We start from the raw sequence: 14,824 nt of genomic DNA, 5'->3' as shown, positions 1-14,824 counted from the left end.
TAAGTGTGATGTTTCATAGTCCCCTGAAACAGGAAATATTTACTTACTGCTTAACTTACTTGCTATTATCTGTAGGGTCATGACAGGAAACAGAAGGCGCACTCCCACTTGAGTAATTTGAAGGTAATCTAATAAATCATTAACTTAGTTATAATGGCGTGGGCAGGGTGTAGGAAAATTACAACGGTTAGCATAAGACGGTGAGGCTACGACAAAGGGAGGCAGTGGTTACCAGGACTTGGACAAGAGGGCTATGTACACCAGACACTACGGCCTTCGGTTGAAGGCCACCGCCAGCCTTGGTTAAGTCTGCAGGGGTGGGGCTGGGGTGTTGTGGGAATAAAGACCCCAACTTCCATCTTCTCCCGCTTTCCACATCCCACTGCTGCTTCCTAATGGCTGATCCCAGTCAGAAACCAGAGGGCAGGGAAGTGTGTGGATGAAGTCACGAGGCTAGTTTCCTGAGGCTCAGACAGGCGAATAGGGAATTGGGAAGGAAAAATGGAAGATCTCTCTCATATTCATTTAGGCAAAATGAAACAACTGAACTTCAGAATGCTGCCTTGTGTGTGACTTTGGGCATGTGTGTTTACCTGGCCTGTTTCATCATCTGTAAAATGCTGGATAAGTTTCTCTACCACGTATAGTTATTATAGAGACATATGTGGAGTTGCCTAGCACCCCGTATCAGTTAGCTATCATTGTTGCTAACCCCCAAAACTGAGTAGCACACAACACTAAGTTTTTCCTTTTCACATTTCTGCAGGTTGGCTGATCTCAGCTGGGTTCTGCTTCGAGCTGGTGGCCAAGGCTAACAGGCGGCTCTAGCCAGCTTGTCTCTTGTCCTCTTGGACCAGTGGGCTGGCTGAGGTGTGTTATTCTCATGGAGACAGCTGGGATGCAGGAGAGCAAGCCCAGTTGTGCAACTGTGTCTTAAGGCTTTAGCTGTGTTGTATTAATTTTTCTGGAGCTTTGGTAACAAAATACCACAACCTTGGTGGCCTAAAATATTTTCAAAGTCATGGCAAAAACCGCAATTACATTTGCACCAACCTAATAACACAAATTTATTGTCTTATGGTCCTGAAGATCAAAAGTCAGAAATGGGTTTCATTGGGCCAGTCGAGGGAGGGAGGCAGGGACCCAGTCAGGGAGTCGGCAGGGCTGCGCTCCCTTAGGAAGAATCCGTTTCCTTGTTCCGTGGCTCCCTCCATCTTCAGAGCTGACAGTAGAGCATCTCCAATCTACTGTTGCTTCCATTTTTACACCAACTTTTTCTGATTTTTGACTCTCCAGCCTCCCTATTTATAAGGACCTTTGTGATTACACTGGGCCTAGCCAGATAATTGCATCTCTAGAACGTTATTTAATTACATCTGCAAAGTGTCTTTTACAATGTTGTTACATATTCACAGGTTCTGGAGATTGAGCCTACCCCTTCTGGGGGGCGGGGGAGGGCATCATTCAGCCTACCAAATAGATCATGCCTGCTAAATTCCATTGGCCAACATCAAGAGAGGGAAGTACTCATAAATGCAGAATGGGGAGATAGTAAATATTTCTGACAGTAATGTCATCTACCACACATCTGGTACGTTTTTTTGGTTTTTTGAGACAGTCTTGCTCTGTCGCCCAGGCTTGAGTGCAGTGGTATGATCTCGGCTCACTGCAACCTCCGCCTCCTGGGCTCAAGTGATCCTCCTGCCTCAGCCTCTGGAGTAGCTGGGATTACAGGAGCCTGCCACCGTGCCCAGCTAATTTTTGTGTTTTTAGTAGAGATGGGGTTTTGCCATGTTGGCCAGGCCGGTCTTGAACTCCTGACCTCAAGTGATCTGCCCGCCTCGGCCTCCCAATCACAGGGATTACAGGTGCGAGCCACCGTGCCCAGCCAAAGTTTTTAATAAACGCTTACTGAATATAAGTTGGACTATGATGACTCATGGTGCTATACTTTTCGAGGGCTTCCTGAAAAACTTCCTGAAAACACCAGTGAGCACTGATCATCTTATGATCACAGCCACACTGTTGTCTGGGCTTGAGTTACTGCTGGGTCTGCAAGCAATGGTCAAGGTGGATGAAAACTATAATTTAAGGTCTTTATTTACTCATTCCATTTATAGTGCTGTTGTATACTCCAGAATCACATTGAAAGTCAGGCTCTGAATTTTCCTTCTTCTTCTACTCACTACTCCAAGATGACACATTATCTGCTTTAAACCTTCTGAAGGTGCGGAAAAGAGGCTGCAGGATTTTAGAGAAACAGTTTCCTTTTAATCCTCTTATCCCTTTGCCAGAAACGGCCCAGAAGTCAGCTGAGGAAGCATTTATCAAGGCAGGGAAGTCATGTACTGCTCTGCTTTGAGCAGGTTGGAGCAAACCTGGAGTGCTTTGTCTGCCAGTGGACACCACTCTGTGAGTGGCACTCACAAATGAAGAGTGCAGGAAGACAACATATGGTTAGGAGATTCAAAACTGTGGTACTGACTGAGGCAGGGTTGGAAGGGTTTCGGCTTGGAGAAGAGAGGACCTTCAGATGACCAGAAGGTAACATGATTTGTGTGGCTAGAGGGAGAATCAGGCAATATTTTCCTAGCTCTGTCCACTGAAAAGGCCTAATGACCAAACAAGTGGCAATGAATTTGCTTATTGCCCGGACTGGTTGCTAAACACCATTTCCAACAAAACCAGGGCTCCTTGGAGAAATGGCTGATTTCAGATCTGGACTGAAAATGTACAACATGAGCCTGGAAATCTTACCATACCAGGAAGCGAGGAAACTGACAAGATTAGAATTGCTTCAAAAGGACTCAGGAGGCAAATTGAGTTGAGTCCCACTGACTGAAGACAGAATTAGGTGACACTGATTAGAAGGCCAGGCACAGTGGCCCACATCTGTGATCCCAACATTTTGGGAGGCGGAGGTAGGTAGATTGCTTGAGCTCAGGAGTTCAAAAACAGCCTGGGCAACATAGCGAAACTCCGTCCCTACAAAAAATACAAAAATTAGCCAGGCGTGGTGGCATGTGCCTATAGTCCCAGCTACTTGGGAGGCTGAGGTGGGAGGATGGCTTGACCCCGGGAGGTTGAGGCTGCAGTAAGCCATGATCACGCCAGCGTATTCCAGCCTAAGTGACAAAGTAAGACCCTAACTCAAAAAAGAAAAAATAAAAAGGCAGCATTGATAAGGCGAGCTGCCATGGATTGAAATAACTGTTTAAAGCCACAGTCCATGGTTTAATGTATCCAGGCATAAATAATCAATGGTTGCCATTATGACAAAAAAGACATCCAGATGGGGTCTTGCTAAGTTACCCAGGCTGGTCTTGAACTCCTGGCCTTCAACTCCTTGAACTCCTCCCACTTTGGCTTCCTATAAGTGTGGGACACCGCCCCCACCCCTATGTAGTTTTCTTTTTTTTTTTTTTTGAGACAGAGACTTGCTCTGTTGCCCAGGTTGGAGTGCTGAGGCGCGATCTCGGCTCACTGCAGCCTCCACCTCCAGGGCCCAGGTGATCCTCCACTTCAGCCTCCCAAGTACCTGGGACTACAGGGACCTGCCACCATGCCTGGCTAATTTTTCTATTTTTTGTAGAAGCAGGGTCTCCCTATGTTGCCCAGGCTGGTCTTCAACTCCTGGGCTCAAGTCATCTGCCTACCTCAGCCTCCCAAAAGCGCTGGGATTACAGGCATGAGCCATGGTGTCCAGTCCCCAAGAAGTTTTGAAAAAAAAAATTAAGGTGGTGATGCACACACTGACAGCCCAGACTCACGGGCAGAATATATGCATGTAACAAACCTGCATTTGCACATTCTATTCAAAATTTTTTAAAAATTGGAATTTGATAAAACTGCTAGAATAGTGGGTCTTCAATTTTAGTATGTGCCAGGACCACCTAAGGGGCTTTTAAAAACACCTATGGCTGCGTTCTACTCAGTTTTATTTTTTAAATATTTATTTGAGATAGAGTATCGCTCTGTCCCCATATTGGAGCATGATCTTGGCTCACTGCAGCCTCTACCTCCTGGGTTCAAGATTCTCCTGCCTCAATCTCCCAAGTAGTTGGGATTACAGGTGTGTGCCATCATGCCCGGGTAATTTTTGTATTTTTAGTAGAGATGGGGTTTCACCATGTTGGTCAGGCTGGTCTTGAACTCCTGACCTCAGGTGATCTGCCCGCCTCAGCCTTCCAAAGTGCTGGGATTGTAGGTGTGAGCCACTGCAACTGGCCCAGTTTTGTTTATTAAAAAAAAAATATTGGCCAGGTGCGGTGGCTCACCCTGGTGATCCTAGCACTTTGGGAGGCTGAGGCGGGAGGATTACCTGAGGTCTGGCATTCGAGACCAGCCTGGCCAACATGGTGAAACCCTGTCTCTACTAAAAATACAAAAATTAGCCAGGTGTAGTGGCACACGCCTGTAATCCCAACTACCTAGGAGGCTGAGGCAGGAGAATTGCTTGAGCCCAGGAGACAAGAGGTTGCAGTGAGCCAAGATTGTGCCACTGCACTCCAGCCTGGCCGACAGTGCGAGACTCTATCTTAAAAAAAAGATCGCGCCACTGCACTCCAGCCTGGGCGACAGAGCGAGACTCCGCCTCAAAAAAAAAAAAAAAAAAAAAAAATTGTTGTGGGTACATAGTAGGTGTATATATCCATGGAGTAAATGAGATACTTTGATATAGGCATGCAATGTGTAATAATCGCAACATGGAAAATGGGGTCTTCATTATCTAAAGCATTTTTTGTATGTTATTTTTATTTTTTCTTTTTAATTACCCACAGTACACAGATATACCCTCAAGCATTTATCCTTAATGTTACAAACAATCCAGTTATAGTCTTTATTTTAAAATGTACAATTAAATTACACACTATAATCACCCTGTGTGCTATCACAAACTACGTTTTCTTTTTTTTTGGATCCATTAACCATCCCCACTTACCCCTCACCCCCCTACTACCCTCCCAGCCTCTCATAACCATCCTTTTACTATTTCTATGAGTTCCATTGTTTTGATTTTTAGCTCCCACAAATAAGCGAGAACATACGAGGTTTGTCTTTCTGTGCCTGACTCTATCCACAGTTTTTGATTCAGAGTCTGGGGTGAAGACTGAAGTTGTATTTCTAACATCTAAATCCGAGATGATTTTGATGCTGCTGGTTGGGAACCGCATTTTTTTTTTTTTAAAGACAGGGTCTCGCTCTGTCACCCAGGCTACGGTGCAGTGGCATGATCGACTCACTGCAGCCTTAACCTCCTGGGCTCAAGTGATCCTCCTACCTCAGCCTCCTGAGTAGATGGGACCACAGGTGGGCAGCATCATGTCTGGCTAACTTATAATTTTTTTGTAGAGATGGGGTCTCACTATGTTGCCGAAGCTGGTCTCAAACTCCTGGGCTCAACTGATCCTCCCAGAGTGTTGGAATTACAGGCGTGAGTCACTGTGCCTTGGCAAAACCACACTTCTTGCTGGGCGCAGTGGCTCATGCCTGTAATCCCAGCACTGTGGGAGGCCAAGGCGGGAGGATCGCTTGAGGTCAGGAGTTTGAGACCAGCCTGGGCAACATGGTGAAACACCATCTCTACCAAAAATACAAAAAATTAGCTGGGCATTGTGGCAGCTACTCAGGAGGCTGAGGTGGGAGGATCACTTGAGCCCAGGAGGCCGAGGTTGCAGTGAGCTGCGATTGTACCACTGCAACTCCAACCTGGGTGATAAGAGAACCCTTCTCAAAAAAAAGAAAACCGCTTCTCTAGGTCTATTAATTTACAGGAAATGCAGCATACAGAAGAATACACTTAATGATGCCACGAGATTGCAATCAGCAAAATCAAGACTGGGAAACTCTCCAGGACAAAGACAGCTTCTCCAATAAATATATTGAAGGGGACACAAAGAGAGACTTTAGATTTAAAGAGAGTTTAGATGTCTTTAAAGAGGTATATAGTGAATCTACAGATAAAATGTCTAGGATTTCCTTCAAAATTATTTGGGAGAAGTAGACAGGTATATATTGTTAAAGCCAGTGGAGCACAAGGGCAGTTCATTCTACTATTCTTACTGGTGTTTGGAGACAGTCTCGCTCTGTTGCTCAGGCTGGAGTACAGTGGCGTGGTCTTAGCTCACTGCAACCTCCCCTCCCAGGTTCAAGCGATTCTTTTGCCTTGTTCTCCAAGCTAGCGGGGATTACAGGCCTGCGCCACCACACCAGGCTAATTTTTGTATTATTAGTAGAGATGGGGTTTCACCACATTGGCCAGGCTGGTCTCCAACTCCGGATCTCAAGTGATCTGCACGCCCTGGCCACCTTTACAGGCATGAACCATCGCTCCTGGAGAGTTTAGTTCTATTTTAGAATGTTTTCCTAAATGCAGTTACTATTTAATGAGTGACTGTGCCAAATGCTTTGATATTAGTATTTACTTTTCATATTAGTAGGTCTTGTTTTATAGATGAGGGTGCAACTTATTTGCCTCCCAATCCTTTTGGACCTGGGCTAGGGGACTCGCTCTCCTGCTTTCAGCAGTAATGGGGGTTCAATCTGATGCCATCAAACCTTTGCCTTCAGAAGCTCTTAATCTCCAAATTGACTCCCTCCTAAAGACAAAAATAAAAAACCACCTTCTTTAAACCTTACCTTTAAAACATAGTCTACTCCCTTAGCTGGGTGTGGTAGTGCACACTCGTCTCAGCAATTTGGGAGACTGAGGTGGGAGCATCGCTTGAGCCCATGATTGCACCACTGCACTCCAGCCTGGGTAACAGAGTGAGACTCCATCTCTTCAAAAACAGAAAACCTAAAGAAAACCCATATAGTGTACACGGACCCCGCCACCCCTCCAAAGCAATTCCTTTATGGTAGAAGGCCAGGCGAGGTGGCTCACACCTGTAGTCCCAGCATTTTGGGAGGCTAAGGCGGGCGGATCACCTGAGGTCAGGAGTACAAGACCAGCCTGATCAACATGGAAAAACCCTGTCTCTACTAAAAAAATAGAAAATTAGCCGGGTGTGGTGGCACATGCCTGTCATCCCAGCTACTCGGGAGGTAGAGGCAGATGAATAGCTTGAACCCAGGAGGCAGAGGCTGCAGTGAGCTGAGATTGCACCATTGCTCTCCAGCCTGAGTTAACAAGAGTCAAACTCTGCCTCAAAAAAAAAAAAAAAAAAGTTTATTTTGTAGGTTTTCCCCTCATCTTGGATTTGTCTCGTTTCTACATGACAGCACTTTGGGCAGGGATATCACAAAAATGAGACTCTGTCCTCGATGTATTATATATGTCCAGTGATCCATCTTAATAACCTGAATCACTATAAAAGTCATTTTTAAAAATAATTTTGAGAGGGGGTTAACTGGAGCCTATATTAACTACTTCTTAAAAAGATGAAGACAAAGCCTGAGGATGCATTGGAAATTAGGAGACTCAAGAGCCATGACAACAAAATGCCACCAATGAATCTTGGACCAAGAGGAAAAACGTTAAGGGACATTATGGGACAACTGATGAAATTTCAGTATGAACTGTGTATCAGACAACAGTATTTTATCAACATTAATTTCCTGATTTTGATAATTCTGTAGAAGATAATGTTCCTGTTCCTAGAAAACATTTTTAAAATTTTATTGTTTTTCAGACAGGGCTTCACTCTGTTGCCCAGGCTGCAGTACCATGGTGTGATCTTGGCTAACTGCAACCTCCGCCTCCCGGGTTCAAGCGATTCTCCTGCCCGTCTCTCAGTCTCCTGGTAGTAGGACTGCAGGCACGCACCACCATACCTGGCTAATTTTTGTATTTTTGGTAGAAACAGGGTTTCACCATGTTGGCCAGGCTGGTCTCGAACTCCTGAGCTCAGGTGATCCTCCTGTCTTGGCCTCCCAAAGTGCTGGGATTACAGGCATGAGCCACCGCACCCACTCTTCCAATTTTTGAACCATGATTCCTTTCTATTCAAAAGCTACAAAAAGTTAATGACTGTGTTAAGTGCTATACTAGGGGCCATCTGCAGGATTGCTCTAAGATAACAAGGCATATGTAAACAAACTATTTAGGATCTAGGAAGATCAACTGCACAATTGCACTGACTTTCAGTAAACAGATACATACATGTTCGGGATACTAATATATTCAAAATGTGGTCACTGAGGAAACTTAAAGATTAGCATATAAATTTGTAATTACTACACTAGGTGCTCTATTCCAAGAACTCTAAATGTTGAATCCTGAAAGTAATTTTTAAATTCATGCTGATACACAAGTCAAAGGATTATTCATACTGTTGGTTCTGAAAAAAAAATTATCATACATTCATTCAACGGTAACCAGTCAGCCATTGTAAGCCGATCTCTGTATTAGCATATATTAAATCAAACTGCAGACTCAGGGCATGAACACTGAAAACTTAAAAGGTCATTTTTATATAACCATAGAAATCTCTGAGCAGATACAAGTACTGTCAACAGTAGCTGCATTAATAAGCAGATTCCAAGGTATGGTCCAACCATGTATATTTGTAAATAAAATTGTATTTGTTATGGTACTCTCTTGTACTGTTCATATTCTTGACTTTTAGTCTTCACATCCCATGCCATGTTTTATCTCTATTGTTTCAAGGACGACACTGAAGCACAGTGATTAATGACTTGCCCAAGATAAACCATATACTAAACCCCAAACTCATGTTTCTGGGGAAGTGAAAACAAGATCCTGTTCTCATACTCAAGATAGGAATGGCTTTCCCAATGCCAACTCCAATTCAGAAAACCATTTGTTAAGAATCTGGTCCTAAGTGGGCATATGCAATAAACTCAAAACAAGTCTTTCCCTCAGTAAGTATTTTATTGAGATTTAAAGCACAAAATAGGTTAACAAATCGGGAGGAAGGTGGTAACACAGGAATGGGAACGTAAAAGTCAAAGTAGGCAGGACTCAAAACTGGCCATAAAGGCACTACGGCATGTTCATAAACACCATCAAGTGAAAGGGGAATCAAGATGTTTTCACTTCTCTTCTGCTCCACCTTAATACTCTTATCTAGCCACTGGTATGGAGCATGTCGTGGACTCATTCTTCCCACAAGTTAGCAAGGGAACTAAACATTTTATCGGTCAACCCTATGCTCAAGTGAGCCAATGTTACACAGTGATTTCAGGCATCCAGTGACTTAGAACTACAGGCAAGGATAGGCCCTGACTATTAATAAATTGGTTGTGGCTATTACTAGAAAATTATGGATGCAGGCATTTACCTATACAATGACCTGCTTACTGGGGCAGCTAACAATGTAGTCAAACCAGTCTATCATCATATGATGTCCTATTAACAAGAGAGCCCAGTTGAAGGATGTTTCATATTTTTAGAAAGCCAAATTTCTTACTATAATATCCTCCCACCCCTCTTTTAAAAAGGCTGTGGTTCAAAAAGCTTTTATGTTCTTTCCCTGAAAACAAGAGAACTTTGGTCAAAGCCAATTTTTAAGAGTCATCACTTCTGCTGAGTAGGCAAAACAATGAACTACAGTAACACACACCACTTTCTTTCCTTAAATTCTGAGATTTATACTGGAAAAATAAACCCATTTCTTTATAAACATCTAATTAAGTATCAAAGAAAATAAGATAATGGAAGAAGCATCTGCCTTTTGGGGCACTATATTCCTAAGGTTGGGCTTTAAGATTTTTTAACAGGAAACCCAGAATTTCTGAAAAACAGGTTTTTTTTCACACTACCAAGAACTCACAGCCACTCTGTGAATGCCCGAGATATTTGACTCAAGTTTTTCAACTCTATCTTATTAGGCATATTTCTGGATTATTTGAACCTAAAAACCAACCCTAGAATATCATGCTTTCCAGGCACACCTGTGGCACGAGTGGTGTACGACCATGCCCCATCACAATCCAACCCTTAGTACCCTACATTGTGACAGCTCCTGGAAAGGTATTAAAGCTGAGCCAATTAATCTATATTTCGATTTCAGACTAAGATCAATAAATGCTTTTAAATAAAATTACTTTATATAATTAAGTATCTGAATAAAGGAATGTAAGGTTAATTCACTTCTCCAACTGCAATTTCAACTCATCAGGCTTATGGATGTATGGACTAACTGCTAACCTAGTAACTCGTACAAATTTGCAGTATTCAAATTTGGTTTCCACAGTACTCATTACACCTCACTCGTAATAAAGTACAAAAGTTTGGGCTTACCCATTTCACTGTTTTTCAAAGCAAAAATTTACAAGTATGATCTAACCAATTATCACATAATCCCACTAACTACGAAGGGGACTATTGGGTGGAACTTAACTGGCAACTGACTTTACTAAGTGCCTGTTAAACATAATTATCTTTCAGCATAAAATGCAGTATGTGCTTTTACACTTTGAATAAACTCAAGTTCAGATCAAAAAGAGGCTACTTCCATTTCCACATGACAAACATTAAAGACAACTGAACCACTCTCTAACACTAATTACGCTGACAACTTCCAGAAAGTGGATTATCTAAACAAGATCCCAAGTATTAGGAATTATTTCTTAGAGTTTAAATTTGCCTTTGAAAAAAGTTCCATTACTTAAAATTAATTTAAGCAAAATCATGGAACAGATAGACTAAAAAATACCTTTTATTTTTACTCAACTTGTTAAAGGGGCAGATAAAAGACTTTGGCAAATTTGATTAACAGCACAAAATAATGTTATCCAAACTGAATAATTTATTGCTGATCTGAGGCTTGCCTTGTTTACACTTCAGTAGAATTTACATGTTTCCACAAATGGCAGATACCAACATTTAAAGGAATTTAATAGTGACCTATTCAATAAGGCAATCATCTTGGTAGCAAAGTTTTATTTAAATCTTACATAACTCAAGCTTTATAAAAAGCCAACATAATTGAAAATTGGGTTCTCCCTCTAAAGTCTTAAGTATTCAAAGCTTGAAACAGTTAATTTAAAAATAAGCAAACAAATAAAACAAAAAAACCCTGCCAGCAGATCCTGCTGAAATACTTAAAAAAACAAAAAAACAAAAAAAAAAAACTAAATGAGCTTACTCTTTACAAAAGTTATTTTAGCTCAAAAGCTATAAAATCAAAGTTATCTTAATTCTACAAAGAAGGGACAGGGTGTCTGACTTCATGCCACCATTTCTTTAGAGCCTCATCTTTTTCATCAAATTTGGCCACAAATCAAATTTCTGTGTGCCCCTGTTTTCAGGAGATTGCTCTTGCAGAAGAGGCCAAGTATAAACATGAAAGAGTAACTGCCTAAATAGGAAAGTGTTCCATAATAGTGTGCAAAGAACAAGAGAGTTCTGAGTTAATCTCTGGAACTCGACCTGGACCTTGATCTTGACTTTGAACGAGACCTAGAACGGGATCTTGAAGCTCTTTTTGGTGGAGGGGACACAGAACGGGCCTTTGAGGGTGGAACAGGTAGCGGCGAATTGGAATGGGACTGGCTCCTTGATCTGGATTTTGACTTTATATCACCCTTTCCATTTTCTTTGGGGGATCGGGACCGAGACCTGCTTCGAGATTTCTCATACTCATCCTTAGATCTGCTTCGAGAATGTGAATGGGAGCCCCGATCAGACTTGGGCTTAGATTTGCTCTTTGATCTAGATTTCCTGCCTTTTGATCGAGAACGTGATCGACCTTTGCTCCGCGACCTGGAACTGGACAAGGAAAGACCGATTCTCTCAATACTTTGTAAGAACATACACGTACTCCATAAACAAGTACAGTAATATTCACAATGACTCAACACAACATTATTTACCGGGAGCGACTTTTTGAGATACTTCGAGATCTACTGCGGCTGCTCCTGCGACTCCTACTTCGTGACCGTCTTCTAGATCGAGACCTATTAGGAGAAAAACAATGAAGTCTTAATCTCAATCCATCTTAAATACACCTGTGCCATCTGGCAAAAATAGATAAGCCAAAGAATAATGTTTTTCTTTACTACGAAATTAAATACACCTTCAAAACATCCAGAAAAAAACCCAATGATGCACAGCCAAAACAAACTAAAAGCTGGCTTTAATTCAAGTAGGCAACAATTGAAATTACTCCATTACTTCCCTTTTTTATTGTCAAATATTCTGTTTCCTCCCCACAGTGTCCTTCAACAAGTTACCTGGATCTGCTTCCAGAGTAAGATCGCCTATGGCTTGTGCGTGGCTTATCTTCAATAAGCCTAATATTTCTGCCATTTATTTCTGTGCCATCCAGTTTGTCCAAAGCACGCTTCATGTCAGAGTAGGAGCGAAACTCAATTACACCCTCATTTGTTCGTTCCTTGTGGGCATCCGCATAGGTTACTTCACCTGCTTGTCGCATAAAATCCTGAAATGATAAGATTGGTCAGACTCGGAAATCTTAAAAGATCTATATACTATAATAAATTCCCAGAAATAAGAATGTAAATAAGAGTTTACTTTAAAGCATTAGTCGTATCCTTTGTATCTTGAATTATAGCACATACCTTTAAATCTTGCCAACTGCACCGACTAGAAAGATTTTCTACAATAAGCCTGTATTCTGTACGAACAGGTGGTCCGTATTTGTCTCTGCCAGATGTTCTCCGACTGCTGTATCCACCTCCACCACCTTTATCACATGAAGGGAACAATTAGATGCCTTGTAATGATAAAAACGCATAATGTCTTTGAAAGTTAGTACAAACATATCAACTTTTATTTACTGGAGTAGGACTTTGCTATTATATTGCTAAACCTTCGACACATTTGTGATTTGCCATAAAATTAAATTAAGGGCAAGTCAAATAGACTAAATCCAACTAAACCTCTCCTACAATCTGTTAGAGAGTGACTGCTCCTTTATTCGATTTACCTCGCTAAGTTTTATTTTACAGAACATTGTAAAATATAAAACTTAACTGATTACATGCATTTCTACATTTTACAAAAATGTTTACTAGTTTTACACTAAGTACTTACATCACAGTGTGAGGTTTTTGGTGGTGGTTTGGCCACAAAACACGCAAGGTAACAGTCACCTAGTTCAGATTAACCAGTTTTGTCTAACCCTTGGAATCCTCACCATCACCCTGCGTCTAATGGCAAAAGGCTGCTGTCGTCATGGCTTCCGGTAAGGTCAGCCAAAGGGTCATAGGGCAAGGGTCACACAATGTATGGAAAAGCCAAGGCCAATCAGGAAAGGCAGTCATCTTAGCCTCAGTGGACACAGCCTCAGCCCCATTGGTCACTTTCAAATTGAAACATCAAGGACTTGTTAAAAAGTTTGAATTCAACATGCAACAATTTAAACATCAAACATTTAACATAACCAAAAATCCCCCCAACCTCCTCCCAGTAACATGCCCCAGTTAGTTCAAATACAGCATAAAGCTTATTTAGATCTACTTTGTGGTACAATACCACATTACTTAAAAATAGTACATTCTTCGGCCCCCATCAAGTTCCATAACTTTAAGACCTATACTTTAAGCTCCTCCCTTCCCTGTCCCCCGCCCCCCTACCCCACCTCCACCCCAGCCTGCCCCCGAACCTCTAACTAATGCACTGATAGGTAAGTAAGGAGAATACAACAAATACAGCCACTCCTTACTTCCTCTGTGGTTAGAACCTGTGACAGTGCTGACAAGGGGCCAGAAGAAGCCACCCCCCGCCCAACTTCGCAAATAAAACCAAACACCCAAACCCAATCCCCGCGCTCCGGCGTCCCATGGCTGCCCCGGGCAGACATGAAGGCAGCGGGGCTCGGGGACACCCGAGTCAAACGACCCCCAGCCCTCGCGCCTGCCCGGGCTGGGAGGCCCCAACCCACCCACCCCCGCCCGCCCCCAGGGTCCCCAAGGGCGCGGAGCGCGCGGGGGTGGGACTCACTGCGGCTTCCGTAGCTGTAGCCGTCGCGATCGCGACGCGGGCCCCTGGCGTGCTCTACGATCACGCGCTCGCCGCAGAGCTCCTTGCCGTTCAGCTCGTAAACGGCGTCGTCGGCGTCGCGGGAGTCCTCGAACTCCACGAAGCCGTACCTGGGGGCGGTGCCAGGGCCGGACAACGGCGGGGGCGTCGTTAGCCAGGGCGCGCCCGTGCGCGTGCCCGCACCCCTCAGCGCGCCCCCGCGACGCCGCGCCGTCGCCATCTTGGAGGCCCTGCCACGCGGCGCCGCGGCCTTGGCCGCCTTTTTCCTTGGAGAGTTCCCGCCGCCACCAGGCCTGGGACGCTGGGGGCAGGCGCCCAGGCTCGACTCACCCATTTTTGAGGTCTACTTCGAGGAGGCGGCCATAGCCACTGAAAAAGCGCTGGATGTCCTTCTCCCGGACGTTGTAGCTCAGGCGTCCTATGTAGACGCGCGGCATGTCCGTGGCGGGCGGGGGCCCAAGGGCTGGTTGTCAAACGGCGGACCGCAAGCCAGTAGCCGCGGTGCAGGTGCGGGGACGGCAAGAGCCCGAACACGCGCCTCACACCACAGCGGCGGCCGAGTCCAGCCACACAATGATGCGCGCGCGCGCCAGGCTTACGCTATATGGGCGGCCAGTGGGGCGGGGCCTGGCGCGTGACGTCAGCGCGCAGCGGCACGTCCGTCCCCAGTCGGCCCTGGGCTAAATGGTGACTGGCGAGTCAGCTGCCCGCGACGTTTCGGTGTAGTGCGGTCTTGCTCGCTTCTAGGATTTTTCTCCAGCCCTCCCCACCGTCTTTGAAAACACAGTGTCTCTAATGCAGCCGCAGAATTGTTTTCTAATTTGTACCTTTTATAAAACTGCGCGATCGATCTCTTTGGGGTTGAAGCTCGGGAGGCGGGCTGAGAGAATCCCCGTTTTTCATTGGTTCTCG

The 14,824-nt window shown here is 44.1% G+C and overlaps 1 protein-coding gene across 4 annotated transcripts; it reads right to left on the bottom strand.

Annotated features, from left to right (window-relative positions):
• Nucleotides 1–8,817: 8,817 nt before the first annotated feature.
• On the bottom strand, nt 8,818–14,487 carry SRSF6 (serine and arginine rich splicing factor 6). Of its 4 annotated transcripts, XR_012419399.1 has the most exons (7): nt 14,243–14,487; nt 13,874–14,022; nt 12,965–13,232; nt 12,490–12,614; nt 12,142–12,350; nt 11,782–11,865; nt 8,818–11,677 (listed from the first exon to the last, which is right to left on the bottom strand). XR_012419399.1 is itself a non-coding variant. In XM_005569034.4 (6 exons), the coding sequence occupies exons 1-6, from the start codon at nt 14,347–14,349 to the stop codon at nt 11,320–11,322; spliced, it is 1,032 nt and encodes a 343-aa protein (XP_005569091.1). In that variant the 5' UTR covers nt 14,350–14,487; the 3' UTR covers nt 8,818–11,319. The 4 variants fall into 4 exon arrangements, 3 of the variants coding, with proteins under 3 accessions (XP_005569091.1, XP_073861465.1, XP_073861466.1); XM_005569034.4 differs by lacking the exon at nt 12,965–13,232; XM_074005364.1 differs by lacking the exons at nt 13,874–14,022; nt 14,243–14,487 and having other exon boundaries at nt 12,965–13,528.
• Between the last annotated feature and the right edge of the window lie 337 nt (nt 14,488–14,824).

This window comes from Macaca fascicularis, chromosome 10, assembly GCF_037993035.2.
Source record: "Macaca fascicularis isolate 582-1 chromosome 10, T2T-MFA8v1.1".
Classification (NCBI taxonomy): domain Eukaryota; kingdom Metazoa; phylum Chordata; class Mammalia; order Primates; family Cercopithecidae; genus Macaca; species Macaca fascicularis.
This window is presented reverse-complemented; position numbering and strand designations above follow the sequence as displayed.

Excerpts from the sequence above, each read along its gene's own strand:
- SRSF6 (XM_005569034.4), bottom strand. The coding sequence starts at position 14,349 with ATGCCGCGCGTCTACATAGGACGCCTGAGCTACAACGTCCGGGAGAAG. Across the intron at positions 12,615-13,873 it reads CTACAGCTACGGAAGCCGCA|GTGGTGGAGGTGGATACAGC; the intron begins GTGAGTCCCACC and ends CATGTGATAAAG. Across the intron at positions 11,866-12,141 it reads TACTCTGGAAGCAGATCCAG|GTCTCGATCTAGAAGACGGT; the intron begins GTAACTTGTTGA and ends TTCTCCTAATAG.